The sequence below is a fragment of the Thecamonas trahens genome (assembly GCF_000142905.1).
Source record: "Thecamonas trahens ATCC 50062 unplaced genomic scaffold supercont1.11, whole genome shotgun sequence".
NCBI classification, from domain to species: Eukaryota; order Apusomonadida; family Apusomonadidae; genus Thecamonas; species Thecamonas trahens.
The window spans coordinates 184,500-204,217 of record NW_013657669.1 but is presented as its reverse complement, the minus strand read 5'-3'; the positions used below and the strand labels follow the sequence as shown (position 1 = coordinate 204,217).

The window sequence follows — 19,718 nt, the reverse complement described above, 5'->3', positions numbered from 1 at the left end:
TCTCCTCTCACCAACTACTCCTCTCTCTCTCTTCTTGCTCCCCCTCTTCCCTCCTCCTCCCCCCTTCCTCCCCCCACCCTCCACCTCCCCCACCACCTCTCCCAACTCCGACCACGATCCCGATCCCGATCCCGATCACGATCACGATCACGATCAGATCACGATCACGATCAGATCCCGCCCACTCCACCCTCCACCCCACCCCACCCCACCCCTCCACCTCCACCCCACCCCACGTCACCCCTTTCCCTCCTTCCCTCCCTCTCCCTCGTCCACTTCTCCTCTACCTCCCCCCCTCTCCTCCCCCTCCCCCCCCTCACACACCTACCATGTCCGGCCCCACCAAGCGGCAGAAGCGGTCTGCGTCGCGTGGGGTAGAATCCTCCCGGCCACCGACGACGACGACGACGACGACGACGACGACGACGACGACGACGACGACAGTGACGGAAATGGAGAGCGTGCCAGTGCTGGCTTCTGTGCCGCTGCTGCCGTCGGCGCGACGTGTGGTGCGGAACATGCACAAGGCTAAGCATGGGCGGCCGATGGCTGGCAAGGCGCTGGCGGATGCCAACAAGGTCACCGCTGCGCGGAACGTCAACATCATTTTCTCCACCCACGAGGGTGCAAAGGCCGAGTACGCCGACATGGCCCACACCGACAAGGTCACCCGGATCAAGGCGCGGTATGCGGCGCTGTCGCCAGGAGAGCGGGCGCAGTTTATGGCCCACGCCGCCGTGGACGCCCGGCGTGCCGCCAATCAGAGGCAGTTCTGGAGGCCTTTATTGACAAGTTCCCGTACTACGCGCCTGGCGCGCTGGAGAAGGCCGCCATCGACGGGCCGGGCGTGGATGGCGACCTCTTCCCGCCGGTTCTTGCCGCTGCCATCACGCGCGGCACCGGCCGGACCCGCAAGACCCGCGCCGCCATTCGGCGGCCAAAGCGGGCCAAGCCGGCAGCGGAGCTCTTTGCTCGCCACCTCTACCCCGAGCTCGCCTCGCTCAACGTGACCACGCCCGAGTACCGATCCAAGCTCGCCGAGGGCAAGGAGCGCTTCGAGTCGCTTCCAGCCATGGACCGCGAGCCATTTGAGGCTGAGCACGCCCGCCTCGCTGCAATTGAGCTCGTCCAGCTCGAGGCCTTCTTCCGCCTGCACCCCGGCCAGCGGACGACCGCCGACCCGTTCAAACCCAAGCGTCCGCCGCGGCCGGACCACCTTGCCACCGTCGACTACGCAAAGGAGCACGCCATGTCCTACAAGGAGGCCCGCAAGGTGGCCTGGACAAACACCTCGGACGAGGACAAGGCCAAGTACATTGCCCGCGCCAAGGAGGAAGAGAAGGCCTACGCCGCAAAGCTCGCCACCTACAAGGTCCGCTTCCCGCACAATGCCTACATCCACGCCGATGCCATCCCGGCCGGCATTGCCCTCCCGCGCTCCGCCCGCTCCATCTACTTTGACAACAACCGCGAGCGCGCTGCGCGCGCCGTTCTCGCCGACACCGAGCCGGGCGCGCCGCTCGACCTCGTCGCCGTCTTTGACCGCCTCAACGCTGATTGGGAGAGCCTCCACTCGAGCGAGCGCGCCGACCATGAGACGCGCGCCGCAGCCGAGCGCGCCGACTACGACGCTCTCGTCAAGAAGGAGCTCTCCAAAAAGGATGCCGCCCGCGCCCAGAAACGCGCCAAGGCCAAGGCTGCCAAGGCCGCCCAGCAGTCGGCCTCGTCCAAGGCGAGCGCCGAGATTGCACCGCGGTCCGCTCACTCGCGCGCCGCCAAGACTGCCGCCGCCGAGGCTGTCGCTGCCGATGCCAAGGCCTCTGCCGAAGCTGCCGATGCCACTGACGACGACGATGACAACGACGACGACGACGACGACGACTCGGAATCGTCGGCGTAAACACCTCCCCTACACGCCGCTCAGCTTGTTGCGCACCACGGAGAGCGGGCCGAGCACGTTCGACCGCTTGATGTCAAACTCGTCGAGTGTGCACCGCCTGCCGAGCGCCTCGTCCTGCGCGACCAGGATCGCGTCGGCGATGCTGCGAACGAGCGCGTCAGGCGAGGCCAGGTCCACCAGCGCCGCCCGCGCCGCACGATACGTTCGAAAAGGCTGCGCCTCATCCAGCAGCGACGAGCCGCCACGATGCTCGGCTGAGAAGATCCGTAAGCCAACTATGCCGTCCTCGTCGGCTGCTGATCGAAAGAGCCGTGCCACCGCAAAGGTGCCAAACACAAACCGGCCGATCTGGATCCTGCAGATGTCGTCGAGCGGCTGGCGATGATGGTGGAGGATCTCTCCGCTCGATGCCTTGTACTTGATCCGATACAGCGCCGCCGTCGACAGAATCAGCACCCGCACCTGCTCCACGTCCCACTGGTTAATCGAGACGACCTCCCAGCTACCCCCGACCCACTCCCCGGTTTCCATCGTCCGCGAGAAAGCCAGCCCGTGTGAGTCAGCGTCCACTGCGTCCGCCGCGTCCCCCGCGTCCGCACCGCACCGCCATCAGCCGCCGTCTACTCAGTCAGCCAGCCACCGCCCATGCCCTCACCCTACCCTACAACCTCCAGCAAATGGCATAAACCCCATTCCCCCCTCATGCCCCTCCCCTCCCCCTCCCACCGGCCCTCGCCGCCTTGGCTTGCGTACCCGTCCACAAACTCCTCGCCGGCCTCGACCACCACCCGACACTCGGCCACAGCGCCGGAGGAGCTAGTCTCTGCTGCCATGCAAACACAGCAGACAGCCTCACTCCGTCTCGTAGTAAAGCTTCTGGCGTGTGTGTGTGGGGGGGGGAGGGGTGCAGTGCGTGTCTCTCTCTCTCTCTCTCTCTTTGGCTCTCCCGGTCTCTCTCGTCACGTGTGCGAGAGCGAGCAGAAGCCCAGCTCGCGCCACGTTCCTCTCCTTCGCCTCCCACTCTGACCAAAGCACATGAGGAGGTAACGCTTCCTTTAGCGGTTGGAGACGGCAACGCGCTCTGTCTCGTCACGCTTCTTGATGGCGTACGAGTTCGACGAGCCCTTGGCGGCGTTGATGATCTCGTCGGCGAGGCACTCGGCGATGGTCTTGATGTTGCGGAAGGCCGAGTTACGGGCACCGACCGAGATGAGGTAGATGGCCGTGTTGACGCGGCGGAGCGGCGAGACATCGACGGCCTGGCGGCGGGCGGTACCGTGCGAGCCGACACGGGTCGAGTCCTCACGGGCACCGGCGTTGGCGACGGCGTCAACGAGCACCTGGATCGGGTTCTGGTCCGTGAGCAGGTGGATGATCTCGAAGCAGTGCTTGATGATCCGCACAGCCATGAGCTTCTTGCCGGAGTTACGGCCGTGCATCATCATCGAGCACGTCATGCGCTCCACAATCGGGCACGTGGCCTTGCGGAAGCGCTTGACCTGCCAGCGACCAGCAGAGTGCGGGAGGAACTGCGCAGACTTGGGCTTGACAGCAATGTAGTCCTATCCCCACATAATCACATTCACACAAACACAACAAATATCCCGTGAGTTCTCCCGTGCCTATATCCCCCTTCCCTCTCATTCCCCATGTCCCTGGGGTGGCCTGCTGCCGCCCGGCAGACACAAAGTCTTTCGCCGCCATCCACCGCCCACCACGAGCTCCCACACCCAGCACAGCCACACAGCGACTGCAGATGCGGAAGAGAGCGACAGCCATAAACGCGCCGGTACCGGTGCATCAGCGCATGGTCCTGCAGCATGATAACAGCTTGCGTGGGACGCTCCTGGTCGCTGTGTGTGTGGCCGTGTGCGAGTGCGGGCAAAAATGGGCCATTGGCCTGATCGTACCATGAGCGCAATGTCGTTGACCTCGATGTCGTCGAACGACCTATAACCGCACACAAGCAAGGGGATAGCAAAGAAGCACATGTGGTAGAGTGAGTAATCATCGAGGTGCGGGGGGTGCGGGCATTACCAGGCTGCAGCTGGCTCTCACCCAAGGCCGCAGTCGCCGGTGACGGGATGGGGACGCAAACATAAAATCGTCGCTCGCTGCTCCTCGGCCACCCGTGGCGAGGCATGGGGGCAGAGAGCGCCGCAGCGCAGAGGGGATGCAAGAGCAGAGGCCGCGTTGGTGCTGCAGTACACAATGTCCACTGTGTATGGTTGCTGGAGGCAGGGGGGGATGAGATGCTGGAAGCGCTCGGTTGTCCACGTACCACTTGCCGAAGAGCTTGACACCCTCAATGGCTGCCATGATTGATTCACGAGAGAGATGGTGGCAAGTAAACGAGCTCGCGCAAATCGGCAACCCTCAACTCTGTTTCTCACTTTTCGCTCACTCCCAGTTTCGACTCTATCGCTCGCGCGAAACGAGTTCACCACCGCGGACCGTCTTTCCCCAGCCTCTGCCTCGCGGCCTGCTCCGCCGGCCATGGCCATGCATCCGCTTGCCATCGCGGCTGCCTTTGCCACACTGGCCCTTGTTGCCGGCTCGGCCTTTGCCTTTACCAAGGTCGCCAAAGCTCATGTCCCGCCACTCTCGCTCACCGCCTTGCGCTTGGTCATCGGTGCCGCTGCGCTCGGCGTCACCTCGCCGGTGCTGCATCGACTTGGGCGGAGGCGGCATGAGGCTCTGGACGTGCTCGCTGCCGATGAGCGCAAGCTTCCACTGTCGGGGCTTGCTCTCGCCCGGACTGCCACCGCTATGGCGCTACTCAACAATGTCATCCCGTACACCCTCTATCCCATCGCCATGAATCTCGGGATCAACATCGGCGTCGTAGCCGTCCTCGCTGCCACCTCGCCGCTCATCGCCGCCGCGCTCGTCGCGCTCGCTCGCCGTCCACCCACGCTTGGCCGTGCGCTGTGGCCGGCACTCGCGCTTGGCCTCGCTGGCGTTGCCCTGCTCTATGCCGAGGCGCTCGCCGGCAAGTCGGGCAAGCACGCCACGGCTCGCCCGGTCTCGGACACGCTGTTGGGATACAGCCTCGTCCTCGTCGCCGCGGCATGCAAAGGCGCAGCCGCCGTCGTAGCCGAAGCCGTCCTTGGGCCGCGCCTCTCATACGTGCGGCTGGCCCTGGCACAGACCGCTGCTGGCGCGGTTGTCGCGGTCATTGCTGCCGCCGCTGTCGACACATGGCATCCGCTCTCGCTCAGCCACCATTACCCAGCGCGTATGGCGTGGCTGGCGTCGATGGACGGCTCGGCGTGGGGCGGCGTGGTTTACCTCGGGCTTGGCGGATCGTGTCTTGCCTACCTCCTCCAGTTTGTGCTTGTCCGCGAGCTCGGCGCCGTCCGGCAGGTCGGCGTCGACTTTGCCGTCCCGGTCGTCGCCGCCATCGAGGGAGCGCTCTTCTTCCACGAGTGGGCCGGCCAGGGCGTGGCACTCCTCTGGCCTGCCGCCGGCATGGCTACCATCCTTGCTGCCCTCGCTCTCATGCACGCCACACATCGCACGCCGCCGCCAGACTCGGCGCCGTCTGAGCGGGCACCGCTCATCCAGGGCGCATGACACCTACTCACGACGCCGCCTCGCTCGATGGGCACACGCTCCGCCAGCTGCACCCGAGACAGGCGCGCCGGCTCGGCCACGCCTCCATCTCACCGCCACTGCTGCCCGTCACACGCGCAAGTAGCTCATCCGCGGCGGCCACTGCCTTGCGCGATAGCGCCCGCAGCCGCGGGCTCCACTTGCGGCTCGCCACGTCGCCGGTTGAAACTTCGGTCATCACCAGCTCGCCGCTCCACTCGGGCCCGGCTTGGGCGGCGACAACTCGCAGGAGCGAGCCCACCCTACTCGCCCGGGCCAGGCTCTTGCTTGCATCGTCAAGCGCCAGCGTGTAGCCGGCAATGCACTCGCGCTGTACCGCGAGGACCACTCCGGCGGAGGCGTCCACGATCAGGTCTTCAGCAGCCCACGGGCCGGAGGCGCAGGCGGCCTCGATCGCCGCCATGCCGTCGCGGTATGCCGGGACCTGCGGCGGGAGGTCAAATCCGCCAACTTGGACCCACCAGGCGTTGTAGGCCTCACGAGCCGCCATCCCCTCTCCGCCCACCACGTGCGGCAGCGCAGCGGCCCGAGCGCCAGCTGCTACCCCCGCGGTTGTTGCCGGCCGCGGACTGCCTGTGACGCCCAGCTCGTGAGCAAAGTACAGTCGCGCAGGGCAGGTCGTGGCCTCGGCTAGCGTCGCTGCTCGCCGCACCGGGTCTGCCACTGCTGCCGCCAGCGCCTCCGCTCCCAGAGCCGAGAGTGCGTAGTGTGGGCCGACGAGCTTGACATCTCGAGCACTCCGTGGCGCGCTCTGCCGCTCCTGCACCGCCTCGGCCGGCACTCCGAGCACCTTGGCTACTGCCGGATCCAGCGAGAGGACCCCAGACCCGCTGGTAATGTGGAGCGCCTTGTGTGCCCGCGCCGCTGCTGCACCCAACGCCGACAAGGCCAATGGCTGCGGGGATTCGCGCCAGGTCAGACCGAGCGTGCCCGCTGCAAAGGCGCGCAGCTCCGGATCGGTACTCGCGCGGCGCAACTCGCGGACAAGCTCGCCCGACGGCCGCGCGGCAGCGACGTAGAAAACATGGTCGAAGCTCTGCGTGCCTGCTGCCAGCACCGACGGCGTGCCCAGGACCACTGCGCCCGCGGCCGGGCCGACGTCGACCGCCGCCGGCAACACACGCGGATCATCCCCGGCCGCCTCGAGGTTGCGAGTGGCAAGGAGCAGCCGCCCCGCTGCCGGTGAGTACGCCGCGGACGTCGAGAGCGACGAAAGGAGCTTAAAGTATGCCTCCATGTTGGCCATCTGCTGCGCGCCACGGCTGCCGGACAAGGCGCCCAGCTCGTCGCACAGCTCGTCGCTCAACCGCGAAAAGACAAAGTCGGCAACAAGGCCCGCGACCGACGCGCCCGGCAGGTTGCACTCGAGATGCAGCATGTCGAGCGCGCTGGTCACTTTGCACGCGCGCTCATCCTCGGCCAGCAAGTCGTAGATCCGGACGCTATCGCGTCCGTGCTGCGCTTCCCGTGCCACCAAGCTCAGGACCTCACCATCCACTCCCACCAGGCCCGATGCCAGCAGCGTTGTCCACGCCAATGGGGATGCACCCGTCGGCGAAGCCGCCAGCTCGAGCACGCTTGCACACAGCCGGACTTCGGGCTGGTTCAGTAGCCTGTGTGGGAGATAGCCCGAGTATGCCACAGGCAGCGACGCGTCGAGGAGCGAGGTCCACAGCCGCGGCAGCGCGGAATGCGATGGCGTGACCACCGCCACTCGCTCCGGCCGCACGCCCTCGCTCACCACAAGATGCACAAGTGTGTCGGCGACAGCGCTCGCCTCAGCAGCCTCGGATCCGTACCGCGTGTAGCTGGCTTCGACACATGTCGGCGACGCAAGCCCAGCCGGCGGCGGGCAGGCCAGCAGCCGGTCCGCAGCCTCGTTGCGGACAAAGCGGTAGGCAAGCTCGTGAACCACCACTTCTGCCGGAGCAAACGAGCTCGGCACGTCAATACACCCGCGCGCCACAGCATCGGAGAGCGCCCGCGGCGGCAGAGCCAACGGGCCGTCTTCGATCATGAGCGTCAGCGAAGCAAGGCCGTGGCGAGTGACCAGTGCACGCAGTGCGGCGAGATGCAGCAACGACGCGCCCTGCGCGTCATCGACGACCACTGCCGTCGCCTTGAGCGTCAGCTTGTCACTCTCAGCTGCCGCCACTGCCGCCGCGGGCTCGTCGTACGACGACAGCCGTGCGCCAAGCGGATGCGCCAGAGCCGCCGCTGTTGCTGCCGCCAGAGGGTGTGGCGCCGGCATCTTAGCCCTCGATCGCGGCAGCAGGCTGCCGAGAAACTTCGGCCATGTCGCGACTGCATAGCGGTCGCCTAAGACCGCCGCGTGGTCGTCGAGCGCTGCTTCCGCCGCCGCCGCCGCCGCCCGCGACGGTACCACCAGCACCACATCGTGTCCGGCGTGCGCCAGTGCACGGACTCTGGCCACCGCAGCTGTCGACTTGCCCGTCCCAGGGCCACCGCGGACAACAGTTACGGGCGCCGACTCGTCGACCACCGCCTTTACCGCCGATGGCTCTGCCACCGACATCGCCGTCATTGCCCGCCTCCCCGTCTCGCCTTGCCTCTCGCCCCAGCGCCGAGTCTCTCGTCGCGTCACGCCCGTCCCCACCATGGCCAGAGCTACAGCTCTCCGTCTTACCGCCAAAGCAAGCGCCAGCTGCATGCCGGTTGTGGGCGGATGACGTAGAGTGGTGTGCGTGTGGTGGGTATCGTGGGAGGAGGGGAGGGGGCTGTCTCCTGTCTCATTGCACCATTGCGGCGCACCAGCTCTGCTCCCCCTCCATCCTCCATCCGATGGGCATGATCTCACCCGCCCACCCCTCTACCCATCCCACCACCCTCACTACGTCGTACCGATGTGACTAACATAGTGTTCCTCAGCTTCGATCCCCGCACGGGCAAGCCTACACCAGCAAGCCTACACCGGCAAGGCCGCACCGGCTACCCCAGCCACTGACCCAGCCCCATTCTCCATCCGATGAAGATGATCTCACCCGCCCACCTGCCTATCACCATCATCACACACACACACACACACACACATCCAATCAATCAATCAATCATGCTCCCAAAGACCGATCTCCATCCCCTCCCCCCCCCCCCCCCCCCCTGTGCTCTCTCTCTCTCTCGCTCTGCCTCCCGCATACCCCTAGGGAATACACACACAGGGAGAGAAGAAGTAGTGGAGACTCTTTCACTTGGCCTGGATTGACTCTCTACAACTACACACACACACACACACACACACACATACACACACACTTGCACGGGGCTATGTCCATCCTTCCCATGGGCGGCCGCTTCGCCTCGTCGTCGTACTCGGACTCGGACGACGATAGAGTTGGTGGCTCGCTTGCCACAGCTGTGTTGGACCCGGACCATGCAGAGAAGTCGCTGGCAGGTACGGTCATGAGGGTGTTGAGGGGATGAAGGGGATGGGGGGGGAGGGGAAGGGAGAGGGGGAGGAGGAGGGGGAGGGGGAGGGGAGGGTGTGTGCCTGCTGTCTCTGACTGCCTGGCGAAAGTTGCATAGAGGAAGCCACAGCCACAGCCGAGAGCGCTGCAAGCAGAACAGGGCACCACAGCGCCATCGAGCGTCATGCTGGATTCAGGAGATTATTAGTGGCCGCAAGAGACTCACATGCATGCGCGAGTTGGGCTGCGGGAGGAACAGAAATGGCTCTGGAGATGGACGGAATCGAGGCGGACGAAAGTGGAAGCAGAACGACGCCAGAGGCTGGTGGCGGTGGTGATGACGCTGACCTGGCCGGCGAAGACCGCCGGGATGATGGGGTTTTTGATCCGCGATGGGTCTACCGCGATGCGCTCCGCAAGGTGACGACGTACGACCTGCTGCCCGAGTCGTCCAAGGTTGTGGTGCTCGACACGCGACTGCTGGTCAAGGACGCGTTCCAGGTACTTGTGGAGAACAATGTGCGCTCGGCACCGTTGTGGGAAGCCGAGCGGCGCGCGTACGTCGGCCTTATCTCAATGACCGACTTTATTGCCGTCCTTAAGCACTTTTACCGCTCGCCGCTTGCCGGCATGGACGAGCTTGTCGAGTACTCCATCTCGCGGTGGCGCGAGCTGGCGGCGTCGGACCCGGACGCACCCGGGCGACTCATCCACAAGCTTGTGTATGCCGAGCCGACCGACAACCTCCTGCACACGGCGCTCATGCTTCTCTCCAACGGCGTCCACCGCGCGCCGATCGTCGACCCGAGACCAACACCATCCTCGCCATCCTCACTCACTGGGACATCATCGACGCCGCCACCGCCGCCGTCTCCAACACCCCACCGTTCATGGACGAGTCGATTTTCGACCTCGGCGTCGGCGTCTTCAAGTCGGTCATCACCATCTCGGCCGAGACTCCGCTCATTGTTGTCCTCAACATCTTCTTTGAGCGCCGCATCTCCGCCATCCCCATCATCGACGCCACGGGCGTCGTCATCGACGTCTACTCCAAGTCGGATGTCTACGACCTCGCCCGGGCCCAGGCGTACGACAACCTGGACATCTCAGTCCACGAGGCGCTGCAGTACCGCCTCCGCACGCCCTCGGTCCACACCTGCTCCAAGCACGACTCGCTCGCTTCCGTCATCGACACCATCCGCGCCACACACGCCCACCGCCTCATCTGCGTCGACTCGACCTCACGCATCGTTGGGATCGTCTCCATCACCGACCTACTCACCTACATCGTCCACTCCTCGCCACCCTCGCCCCGCCGTCAGAGCCAGCGTTGCCCGCAGAGAGCGAGGTCAAGGCTTAAACCTATCTTGCTCCGCACTGGCCCAGAACCGTGCTGGTAAGCAAAGCGCCGCCGGGTGGGCGCGGCCAGGTGAGGCGGCGCGCGATCACCACCGTCTGCGACTCGGCGGCGAGTGAGCGGTGTGGCAGGGTCGGCACACGCGACTCCCATGGCAACGTACACGTCCTCTTCCTCACTGCAGAGGAGGTGAGCGAGGCACAGGGAGTGCCCGCCGCCTGGCACGTCGCCCGCAAGGCCGACACGTACATTAAGGAGCTCCGTAGCGAGGCCGAGGCTGCCGCTGCTGCCGCCGCCAACAAGGCCGTCAATGACCAGCATCTTTTTCACCAGGCCGAGGTCGCCGCCGAGCTCGCCCGCAGCGAGGCTGAGGCGCTTAGCGCCAGTCTCGACCGCACCAAGGCTGAGCTCCGCGAGGCTGGCGAGGCGCTAGAGACTGCAAAGGCCGAGGCTGCTTCTGCCCGGGCCGCTGCCTCGGCTGCCGCCGCTGACGCTGCCTCACTCAAGAGCTACGCCGCCTCTCTCGAGGCCGACAAGGCCTCGCTCCTCAACCTCCTCGACCTCAAGGGCAAGGACGTCGACCGCATGGCTGCGTCGTCGTCGTCGTCGCTCGAGCGCCTTGCCGCAGAGTCGGCGTCCAAGGCTGACGTCGAGGTCGCCCTCCGCGAGGCAGAGTCCAACCTGGTCGCCGAATCGTTCCGCGTCGCCCGTCTCGAGCGCGAGCTCGAGCAGGCCCGCTCCCACACCGAGTGGCTCACCGCTGAGCTCGACGACAAGGCTTCGCAGCTGCTTACTGCCCGCAAGGAGGCGTCTACGCTCCGCATTGACTCGCAGGTCGAGCTCGATGCAGCCCGCCGCGAGGCCGCCGCCGCCAACGACGCCCTCACCCGCATCCGCGCCAACCTCGACGCCAAGACCGAGGCCCTCGACGCCAAGGCTGCCGAGCTCCGCGAACTTCGCGACGAGATGGCTGCCAAGGAGTCGGCCTTTGCGCGGACCAACGCGACCCAGACTCGCCTCATCGAGCTGTACAAGGACGAGGCTGCCCACGAGAAGGAGCGTGCCGACGGCTTGCAAACCGCGCTCGACGAGCTCAACGCGCTCGTCGACCAGTCTGAGGCCGCACACACCGCCAAAATTGACGAGCTCCTCCGCGAGCGGGTCGAGCTGCAAAACCAGCTCGCCGACGCGCTGCGTCTCCGCCCGGCCACCGCCGACTCGCCTCTGGGCGCCGACTCGCCGTCACGCCGGCGGACCCGCCGCCGCTCCGACTCGCCGGCCTCAGACTCGGACTCGGACGAGGGTGCAGACTCCGAGGTGAGCGGAGCGCCCGCTCCGCTCGCCCAGGGCCCGCCGTCGGCCAAGAAGCGCAAGACCCTGGCTGCCGTGTCCAAGACCGCCGCCGCCGCCGCCTTTCTCATTGGCTCGGCCTCACCGACGGGCTCGCCGGCCCGGCCGGCGCTCGGCTCGCCGGGCGCGCTCTCGGTCACTGAGATGTACTCGCGGTTCATGGAGGTCGAGAACGAGCTGAAGGCGAGCCAGCGCGAGAACCGCAAGCTCAACAAGTACCTGCAGCAGATCCTGGTCGAGGTCGAGGAGAAGGGCCCGGTCCTCGCCGCCAAGGAGAAGGAGTATGACGAGGCCATCTCGCTGCACTCGGAGCTCTCCGCCCAGCTGCTCGACGCGCGCATGCAGGTTTCGGCAGCCGAGACCGCCCGCGACGACGCGCTCGCCCGTGCCGCTCGCCTCTCGACCGAGAACGAGCTGGTCCGCGGCGAGGCCGAGGACCTCTCCCTCCAGGTCAAGGTCCTCCTCTACGAGCTGGCCGAGGCCCAGGGCAAGGAGGCGCCGGCGCCGGGTGCCGATGCCGACGGCGATGCCTCGCTCTTCAAGTCGATCGAGGAGCTGCACAACGTCAACCTCGAGCTTCGCAAGACCAATGCTGTTCTCCGTGACCAGGTGGCCAAGCAGAGCTCCGAGGCTCGCGCTGCGCTCGAGTCGGACCTTGCCGACAAGCTGCGCACGGCCATGGCCGAGCTGGACGACATGTCGGCCGCCCACGACCGTCAGACCGAAATGGTGGCCTCGGTCGCCCGCCAGCGCGACATGTACCGCTCGCTCCTTGCCCAGGCCGACTCGCGGTACGTGGCCGAAGGCGGCGCGCCCGGCTCGACCGGCTCAGGCCAGTCCGAGCTCACCCGCGTCCGCAACGAGCTCGATGCGGTCAAGGCCGACTTTGACGTCTTCCGCACCGAAGCCGCCAAGTCGCAGACCATGCTCAACGACTCGATCGAGGCCCTGCGCGCCTCCGAGTCCAAGGCCAAGCTTGAGGCTGCCAAGGCCACGTCCGAGGCTGCGTTCCACAAGGACCAGGCTGCACAGCTCCTCGCCAACCGCAAGGCGCTCGACGCCGAGAACGAGCGGGCACGGACCCGAATCCTCGAGCTCTCGACCTCGATTGTCGACCATCAGAAGCGGCTGGCCAACGCCGACCACGACCTGGTGTCAACCCGCGACGCACTGCGCCGCTGCGAGGCCTCGCTGGCCAAGGCCGAGGCCGAGGCCTCGGTCGCACTCTCGGCCGAAAAGCGCGCCCGCGCCGAGACCGAGTCGCACCGCTCCGAGGTGGCGCGGATGGAGAAGCTCCTCGCTTCGCTCCAGGCCATGATCGCCTCTCTCGAGTCGTCGCACGCTGCCGTCAAGGCGACGACCGAGGAGCACCTGGCGTCGGCCCGGGCCGAGGCCAAGCTCCTGCAAAACCAGCTCGATGCGCTGCGCGAGCGGTCGTCGCAGGCCGCCACCATTGCCGAGGGCAAGATTGCCGCGCTCCAGCGCCAGCTCGACGAGAAGGCGACCGCCCTCCTTGCTGCCCGCGACGAGGCGTCGCAGGCCCGCGCTGAGCTCAAGGTGGCGCTGGCCAACCCCGGCCTTGCCGCCAACCTCTCGCAGGGCGCGGTGCAGGATATGGAAGTTGCCGGTGCCGGCGGCGAGTCCACAAGCGGTAGCGAGGCTGCAGGCAGCCTGCCGTCGGGCGATGCCTTCCGCGAGCAGGCGCTCGAGCTCCAGCGCCAGTTGGTGCGCGAGAAGCAGCACGTGGCGCAGTTCAAGGCCATTGCCGCCGAGGCCGAGAAGGCGCACGCCGAGCTGGCACGCACGTCGGACGAGTACAAGGCCACCACTGATGCCGAGCTCACCCGCCTGCGGACCGAGCTGGCCGACGCGCGCAAAGCCGTGTCCGAGCAGGGTGCCCAGTTGCAGGAGGCCACGTCCGAGCTGCTTGCGCTACAGCAAAAGGTTAACACCGCCGACGCGGTGCTGGCGCGGGCCAAGGCAGCGGCCGACGAGCGTGAAGCAGCGCTCCTCGCCGAGATGGAGGGCCTGCGTGATGCGGCAGACCGAGTCGACGCCCGCGTCGCGCTCGCCAAGTCGCTGGCGACCCAGAACCAGGACAAGTACGAGAAGGAGATTGTGGCGCACGCCAAGGATCTCGAGGCACTCGCCGCCCTCCGCAGCGAGCTGGCGGAGAAGGAAGCCGAGGCGCGCAAGGCGCGCGAAGACGCACACACCGCGGAAGCCAAGGCGAGCGCGGCACGCGCCGAGCTGGAGGCTCTCCGCAAAGAGAGCGAGGCGAGCGTGGCGGCGACGGCCGAGCGCGTGGCCGAAGTCGAGAAGCAGAACGAATTCCTGCACTCGCAACTGGAGACGGTGACGGCGCAGGCGCTGAGCGTGGGCAAGGCCGCAGGTGCAGCAGCCGACGCACGCGCGCCCACCCTCGCTGGCTCGCCGCTGCGGCCCGGCGCGGCGGCCGCCACCTTTGGCTCGCCGGCGGCCGGCGGCCAGGGTGCCGGCGAGAGCGCGGAGGACAGAGACAAGTCGCTGGCCGAGCTCCGCGAGGTTGTCCGCTTCCTCCAGCGCGAAAAGGAGGTGCTCGGGGCCAAGCTCGAGCTCTCGTCGCAGGAGTCCTCGCGGCTGCGGCAAAAGGCCGAGCACCTGCAGCGTACGCTGGAGACGGAGCGTGCGCGGGCCAGCGCCGAGGCGGCGTACGGTGATGAAGGCGGCATGACGTCGTCGCTGGCGCTGTACGGCGGACGGACAGTGGCTGAGCAGAAGGAGCTGATGGACAAGGTCGCCAAGGTTGCGCTCTACGAGGAATCGAACATGATGCTCCGCGACGAGTCGCGCCGCAACATGGAGCGGCTCCGCGAGTGGGAGGAGCGCGCCCGGTCGTTTGAGGAGCAGCTGACGCCGCTGCTGAAGGAGAAGGCGGAGCTGGCAGCGTCGCGCGACGCAGCGCTCGCCGAGCGCGACTCGCTCAAGGTTGAGATCGGTATGTGGAAGACTCGCGTCGAGAAGCTGATGATCAAGTACAAGCGGGTTGACCCCGAGGAGCACGCCCGGCTGGTGGAGGCGGCCAAGGGCGCCAAGGCCCAGTTGGCAGCCAAGGACAAGGAGCTCGCCATCGCGAGCAAGCAACTCGCCGAGCTCCGTGCAGCGCTCTCGGAGCGGTCTGCCGAGGTGACCAAGCTGGCCAAGTCGGAGGCGGAGCTCAAGACCAAGAGCGGCAAGCTGATCAAGGCCGGGCAGTCGTGGCGGACCAAGGCGCGCGAGCACGCGGAGACCATCAAAAAGCTCAAGGAAGAGATGGCTGCCGCTGGGAGCAGGGCCACCGCTGATGCCCAGTCCAAGATCGAGCTCCAGAAGCGCGACGCGTCGGTGGCCGACCTGCAGGCGCAGATGGCCAAGGCCAAGGCCCGCGCAGAGAAGGCCGAGGTCGAGCTTGCCGAGGCGAAGACGGCCCTGACCAAGGCCGAGACCCGCGGCAAGGCACTTGAGGAGCGTGCCAAGAGCATCATGGAGAAGATGCAGAAGCTCAAGGCCGCCCGCAAGACCGCGCTCACCGAGAAGGCCGCCGCCGAGCAGAAGGCCGTCAACCTCGAGCGCAAGGTCAACCTGCTCCTGGCCAAGCTGGCCGGTGAGGCCGCCATGGACGTTGCCCCGGCTGCGACCACGCCAGTCCCGGCCCAGAGCATCGACACCCCGATGCCGGTGCCCGAGCCGATGGACGAGGCTCCCGCCGCGCCGCCCAAGCCAAAGTCCAAGTCCAAGATTCCGCCGCCGCCTGCGCTCCCGGGCACCGCGCCCAAGATCACCCGGCCGTTTGGCGGAAGCTCGGGCTCGTCCACGCCCAAGTTTAACTTTGGCGCCGGTGTTGGCGGCGCCGTCGGCGGCGGCGCTCGCAAGACCTTTGGCTTTTCGCCGGTCGGCTTTAGCAGCGGAGTCAAGCCTGCGTTTGGTCGCAAGCCCGAGCCGGAGGCCGAGCCCGTCGCTGACGACACCAACGACATGGACGTGGTGGAGGAGCCCGTGGCTGATGCCGAGGCCGAGGCCGAAGTCGAGACCGAGGTCGAGGATGCGGTTGAGGATGGCGATGGCGAGGATGAAGATGGAGACGAGGCCGAGGATCGGGATGAGGCTGAGGCCGAGGCTGAGGTCGAGGCTGAGGTCGAGGCTGAGGTCGAGGCAGAGGTCGAGGCAGAGGCAGAAGCAGAGGAGGCGGACGAGGCCGAGGAGGATGAGGACGAACCTGCTGAAGATGCGGATGGAGAGGCTGATGTAGAGGCTGAGAACGAGGCCGACGCTGACGCCGACGCCGACGCCGACGCTGACGCCGAATCATAAATGGTATGAAAGCCGTTCATTGTCACTCGGGATGGGGTCGTGGACCGCGCGGATGGAGAGGGCCGCCGCGACGAGAGAGGCGGCGTGGCGGTGAGCGGCGCGGCGAACGCGAGGCCGCACGAAGCGGGGGCAGCTTGCTCGACGGCGAGGAACCGGCAGGGCGGCGGACAGAGCGGCGGCGTCGGACGAGGGCGCCGCCGCCTGCGGCGGCAGCCTCTGCGCCCTCGCGCAGGGCGGTGAGCTCGTTGCAGATGGTCTTGAGGTCGAGATACCGCTGCTCGATAGCCTCGAGCTGAAGCAGGGCCTTGGACGAGACGTCCGCCTTGGCGCCGGCCGACTCTGTGAGATATGGGCGCTTTGCAACTGTGTCGTACAGGTTTGCGGTGGCCATGAGGATGACGCCGAGCTCACGGGTCTCGTCTGTGGAGCGGGCAAGCATGAGGTCAAAGTCTGCCTCGAGGCGCTTTGTCTCGTCGCGCAGCTCCTCCAGCTCTTTGCGTTTGCGGTTAATCTGGGTCCACATCTTGACGATTTCGTTGCGCTGCGACTCGATGGCGGCCTTGATGGCGCGCGACTCGGACGAGTGCTTCTTTGTCCAGCGCTTTGTCTGCTCAACCAGGGCAACCTTTGTCGAGTCGAGCGTGTTGTACCGCTCTGTGATGTCCGACTCTTCCTTAAAGTCGTAGTCGTCGCGCGGGAGTTTGGAGAGGAACTCGGGATACGCCCGCAGCCGCTCAGCAGTGAGCTTGCGCTTGGCGAGACGTTTGGAGAGATCCTTGAGTGTCCGCGACTTTGCCCTCAGCTCCAAATCGTACTTTTCCAGCAGCGCGTTGCACCGCTCGATGTTTGCCACGCAGTCCTCGTACGCCTTGTCCTGCGACATGATGATGCCGTCATAGTTCTGCCGTGTCATCAGCAGCTTCTCCTTGGTCTGCTCCAGCACCGCAGCCTTCTCCTCGACCTTGGACATGACCTGGGCAAAGGTTGCCTTTTCCAGATCCAGCGCATGCTGCACCTCCAGCACTTCTTTCCGCTTCTGCAGCATCCGTGTCGCCGGCGTCATGTGCTCAAAGTGGAACTCGGGTGGGGTCGTCCGCCCCAACTGCGACGCCACGTACGGGTCCAGCGGCTCATGTGTGAGCATGGCCACGTCTGACGGACCTGCGTCCATGAGTGGTGGTGGGGAAGAGGGGTGGAGGGGTGGAAACAGAGAGGGACGGTGGGTGTCTACCCAGCAAAGGGCGGGTGAGGTGGCTATGGCTGTGACTGTGTGGGTGTGTGCGGGAGCGGCGAGCGGTGGACCAACTGACGGACGGCGGCTGGCGCGGTGACGAGGCCGAAGGACGACGACGCGGGATCGGAGACAAATAGGAGGGAGAAGGCGTTCATTAGAGTCTATGCTGCCGCTTGGAGGGTAGTTGGTTATCGGCGGGGGGATGGGAGGAGGAGGTGAGGGAAGGAGGCTGTGCGGTAGGGGGTGGGGGGGCGAGTGGCGGCGGGGGGGCCTCGGCGGGGGAGGCAGCTGCAGCGGTGGGTGCATCGCGCTTGCGCTTGCGCTTGCGGACACGCTTGGTGATGGTGCGCATTTCGGCGGCAGTTGGTGTCGTGTCGTACGGCAAGCCCATGGTGTTGAGGAGGTGGACGACTTGGGCATAGAAGACAGGGCTCTCAACCAGCCAGCGGTTGATCGACCGCTGGATGGCCTTGTTGAGCGGAGGGACCGGATATGGTGCGTATCCCGCAATGGGCTGTCCCTCGCCCGCAGCTACATCGTCAGCAGTGATGTGCAGCGGGCGAGAGACTGCAGTCTGGCCCTGTCCCGGTCCTGATCCTACATGTGGTTCTGATCGCAGTCCTGATCCCGGTCCCGCTTGTACTGCCATAGCCTGGACGCCCACCCCCTCTGCGCCTACGCTCTCTGTACCCGTCGACTCTCTGGCCTTTGCCTTGCCCGCCTCCTTGCTCGCCGCCTTGCTCGCCGCCTTGCCCGCCGCCTTGCCCGCCGCCTTGCCCGCCGCTGTCTTTGGCTTGGCAAACTCAACAGCAAGCGGAGAGCCAATGACCAGAGCCCCATGCATGCGAGCAGCAGCGAGCTCTGCGTCAGCCACCGAAGCAAAGTCGACAAAGGCGGTGTGTTTGAGCGGGCCCTTGCGCCGCATGACCCGGGTGGCCACCGCTCCCTGCGAGGCCATGTACGCCTCCAGCTGCGGCTGAGGCATGTTCTCCGGAAAGCCCCTGACCCACAGCGTCCGACTCGGTGGATGTCTGTCCAACATGCCGTTCCCTGTATGGAGATGGACGAGGAGGGAGGGAGAGAGGGAGAGGTGGTGGCGTGGGCTGGTCTGTGTAGACGGGCAGGGGGGGAACGGGAGGGGAGTGGTCGTGATCGTGATCGTGGACCTGATCGTCATGGCGATCGCAATCGTGATCGCGATTGCGACCGTGATCATGATCGTCATGGCGATCGCAATCGTGCTCGTACGTATCGCCATGGTCATCCGTGATGCTCAGCCGAATTGTGTCGTGATCTAGCCCATTACCTCCGATCAACACGCTCACGCTCTCTCCATCTATGCATGACGTCTATCATGCGGATGAAGTCATGTGTCGACCCGGTTGGGCAGCAGCGGCGCTTTGGCGCCAAAGGACGACCGAGATGGAGATGGAGAAGGGCGACGGGAGCGCGGAGGGTGAGACACCTCACCAGCAACCGAGCGAGCGACCATGGCGAGTGATACGGTGAGCAAACTGTGTCTGGCGTGGAAGTGCAAGACGTGCGAGGCCGAGTGCATCCCCATCGGCCCGTCGTCCAACTGCATGTGCAACCATCGACTGCGGGACCACGGGAAGCGCGGGCGCGGCGAGACAGCGCGCGACTTTGGCTGCTCGTCATCGCGATGCGATTGCAAGCAGTTCCGCTACCTCGTCTCGTCCGGCGCGTGGAAGACTGTGTGCTCGTGCAAGCACAAGCACACCGATCACACAAACAGACCGCCGTACAAGTGCACCAAGCCACGGTGCTCGTGCGTCAAGTTCTTCTCGCCCTTTGTCTGCAACTGCGATCATCCCTGGTCCCACCACGTCACCGCCTACATCCGCAAGGACTTTCAGTCCATCGCCTCTCGCTTTGCCGACGGCCTCGCTGATCCCACCCTTGTGGTCCGCGATCCGGACATGGCTCCGCTGCGCGCCGATCGCCAAGCCGCCGCCTCGTCCTCGGACCCGCCGCCATCCTCCAGCTGTCCACCGCCGTCTTCCGACTACCCTTCTTGAGCCTGCGCCAGCAACCTCGACCCCACCCTCCACCATTCCCCATCTACTACCCCAATACCTGCCATCCATTACTCGCCATCAGTGCCGGTCCCATCCAAGTACCTCCTGCATCACCCGCTGGCCCAGACATAGACATAATGCGAGGCTGCCGTATGCAGTGATCACTACCAGACTCAACACACAAACACACACATGCTCAAACCGACTCGATCGCCCCGTTCGATCCAAGCCCACACGGTAGGCAGTGGGGCAGTGGGCAGTGTCTTTGCCCCATTCGGCGTGCCACTGCTCTCGAAAGACCAAGCCGGTCATGGACTTTACCGGTTTCACCTACACCCGCGGGACGCCGGCTGAACAAGATGGTGGTGCCAGTGGCGGCCAAGGCGAAGATGCTCTTCCGTTTGGTTTTGTTCGTGATGGTGAAGAGGTACGCCAGTAACATGCCTTGCTCTTCTGGTACCCCTTCCCCCCT

The 19,718-nt window shown here is 65.9% G+C and overlaps 11 protein-coding genes across 11 annotated transcripts in view; 6 read left to right on the top strand and 5 right to left on the bottom strand.

Moving 5' to 3' along the window:
• Positions 1 to 452: 452 nt before the first annotated feature.
• AMSG_03006 (uncharacterized protein) lies at positions 453 to 1,900 on the top strand (the record flags this gene model as incomplete). Its single annotated transcript, XM_013904894.1, has 2 exons — positions 453 to 737; positions 767 to 1,900. The coding sequence occupies 2 exons, from the start codon at positions 453 to 455 to the stop codon at positions 1,898 to 1,900; spliced, it is 1,419 nt and encodes a 472-aa protein (XP_013760348.1).
• On the bottom strand, positions 766 to 2,733 carry AMSG_03005 (uncharacterized protein; the record flags this gene model as incomplete). The annotated part of the gene is made up of 2 exons (XM_013904893.1): positions 766 to 2,402; positions 2,654 to 2,733. The coding sequence occupies 2 exons, from the start codon at positions 2,731 to 2,733 to the stop codon at positions 1,910 to 1,912; spliced, it is 573 nt and encodes a 190-aa protein (XP_013760347.1). The 3' UTR covers positions 766 to 1,909.
• A 203-nt stretch (positions 2,734 to 2,936) lies between these two features.
• On the bottom strand, positions 2,937 to 4,240 carry AMSG_03004 (40S ribosomal protein S5). Its single transcript, XM_013904892.1, has 3 exons — positions 4,182 to 4,240; positions 3,811 to 3,850; positions 2,937 to 3,462 (listed from the first exon to the last, which is right to left on the bottom strand). Exons 1-3 carry the CDS (start codon positions 4,217 to 4,219, stop codon positions 2,956 to 2,958), a joined length of 585 nt encoding a protein of 194 aa, XP_013760346.1. The 5' UTR covers positions 4,220 to 4,240; the 3' UTR covers positions 2,937 to 2,955.
• A 156-nt stretch (positions 4,241 to 4,396) lies between these two features.
• On the top strand, positions 4,397 to 5,476 carry AMSG_03003 (uncharacterized protein; the record flags this gene model as incomplete). Its single annotated transcript, XM_013904891.1, has 1 exon — positions 4,397 to 5,476. One exon carries the CDS (start codon positions 4,397 to 4,399, stop codon positions 5,474 to 5,476), a length of 1,080 nt encoding a protein of 359 aa, XP_013760345.1.
• AMSG_03002 (uncharacterized protein) lies at positions 5,244 to 8,515 on the bottom strand. The gene has a single exon (XM_013904890.1). It carries the CDS (start codon positions 8,184 to 8,186, stop codon positions 5,484 to 5,486), a length of 2,703 nt encoding a protein of 900 aa, XP_013760344.1. The 5' UTR covers positions 8,187 to 8,515; the 3' UTR covers positions 5,244 to 5,483.
• Positions 8,516 to 8,812: 297 nt separating this feature from the next.
• Positions 8,813 to 10,297, top strand: AMSG_03001 (5'-AMP-activated protein kinase gamma-1 subunit; the record flags this gene model as incomplete). Its single annotated transcript, XM_013904889.1, has 4 exons — positions 8,813 to 8,924; positions 9,197 to 9,717; positions 9,747 to 10,226; positions 10,280 to 10,297. 4 exons carry the CDS (start codon positions 8,813 to 8,815, stop codon positions 10,295 to 10,297), a joined length of 1,131 nt encoding a protein of 376 aa, XP_013760343.1.
• A 148-nt stretch (positions 10,298 to 10,445) lies between these two features.
• Positions 10,446 to 15,987, top strand: AMSG_03000 (uncharacterized protein; the record flags this gene model as incomplete). Its single annotated transcript, XM_013904888.1, has 2 exons — positions 10,446 to 10,453; positions 10,489 to 15,987. 2 exons carry the CDS (start codon positions 10,446 to 10,448, stop codon positions 15,971 to 15,973), a joined length of 5,493 nt encoding a protein of 1,830 aa, XP_013760342.1. The 3' UTR covers positions 15,974 to 15,987.
• Positions 15,988 to 15,995: 8 nt separating this feature from the next.
• AMSG_11738 (uncharacterized protein) lies at positions 15,996 to 17,144 on the bottom strand (the record flags this gene model as incomplete). Its single annotated transcript, XM_013905033.1, has 2 exons — positions 15,996 to 15,998; positions 16,161 to 17,144. The coding sequence occupies 2 exons, from the start codon at positions 17,142 to 17,144 to the stop codon at positions 15,996 to 15,998; spliced, it is 987 nt and encodes a 328-aa protein (XP_013760487.1).
• Positions 17,145 to 17,368: 224 nt separating this feature from the next.
• AMSG_11737 (uncharacterized protein) lies at positions 17,369 to 18,249 on the bottom strand (the record flags this gene model as incomplete). The annotated part of the gene is made up of 3 exons (XM_013905032.1): positions 17,369 to 17,379; positions 17,541 to 17,787; positions 17,887 to 18,249. The coding sequence occupies 3 exons, from the start codon at positions 18,247 to 18,249 to the stop codon at positions 17,369 to 17,371; spliced, it is 621 nt and encodes a 206-aa protein (XP_013760486.1).
• A 448-nt stretch (positions 18,250 to 18,697) lies between these two features.
• AMSG_02998 (uncharacterized protein) lies at positions 18,698 to 19,309 on the top strand (the record flags this gene model as incomplete). The annotated part of the gene is made up of 1 exon (XM_013904887.1): positions 18,698 to 19,309. The coding sequence occupies one exon, from the start codon at positions 18,698 to 18,700 to the stop codon at positions 19,244 to 19,246; it is 549 nt and encodes a 182-aa protein (XP_013760341.1). The 3' UTR covers positions 19,247 to 19,309.
• A 247-nt stretch (positions 19,310 to 19,556) lies between these two features.
• Positions 19,557 to 19,718, top strand: part of AMSG_02997 (uncharacterized protein) — a gene marked incomplete at its 5' end in the record, with an annotated part of 3,986 nt that continues 3,824 nt past the window's right edge. The window contains one exon of the mRNA XM_013904886.1: positions 19,557 to 19,673. Coding sequence (XP_013760340.1) covers positions 19,557 to 19,673 — 117 coding nt within the window. The remainder of the gene's footprint in view (positions 19,674 to 19,718) is intronic.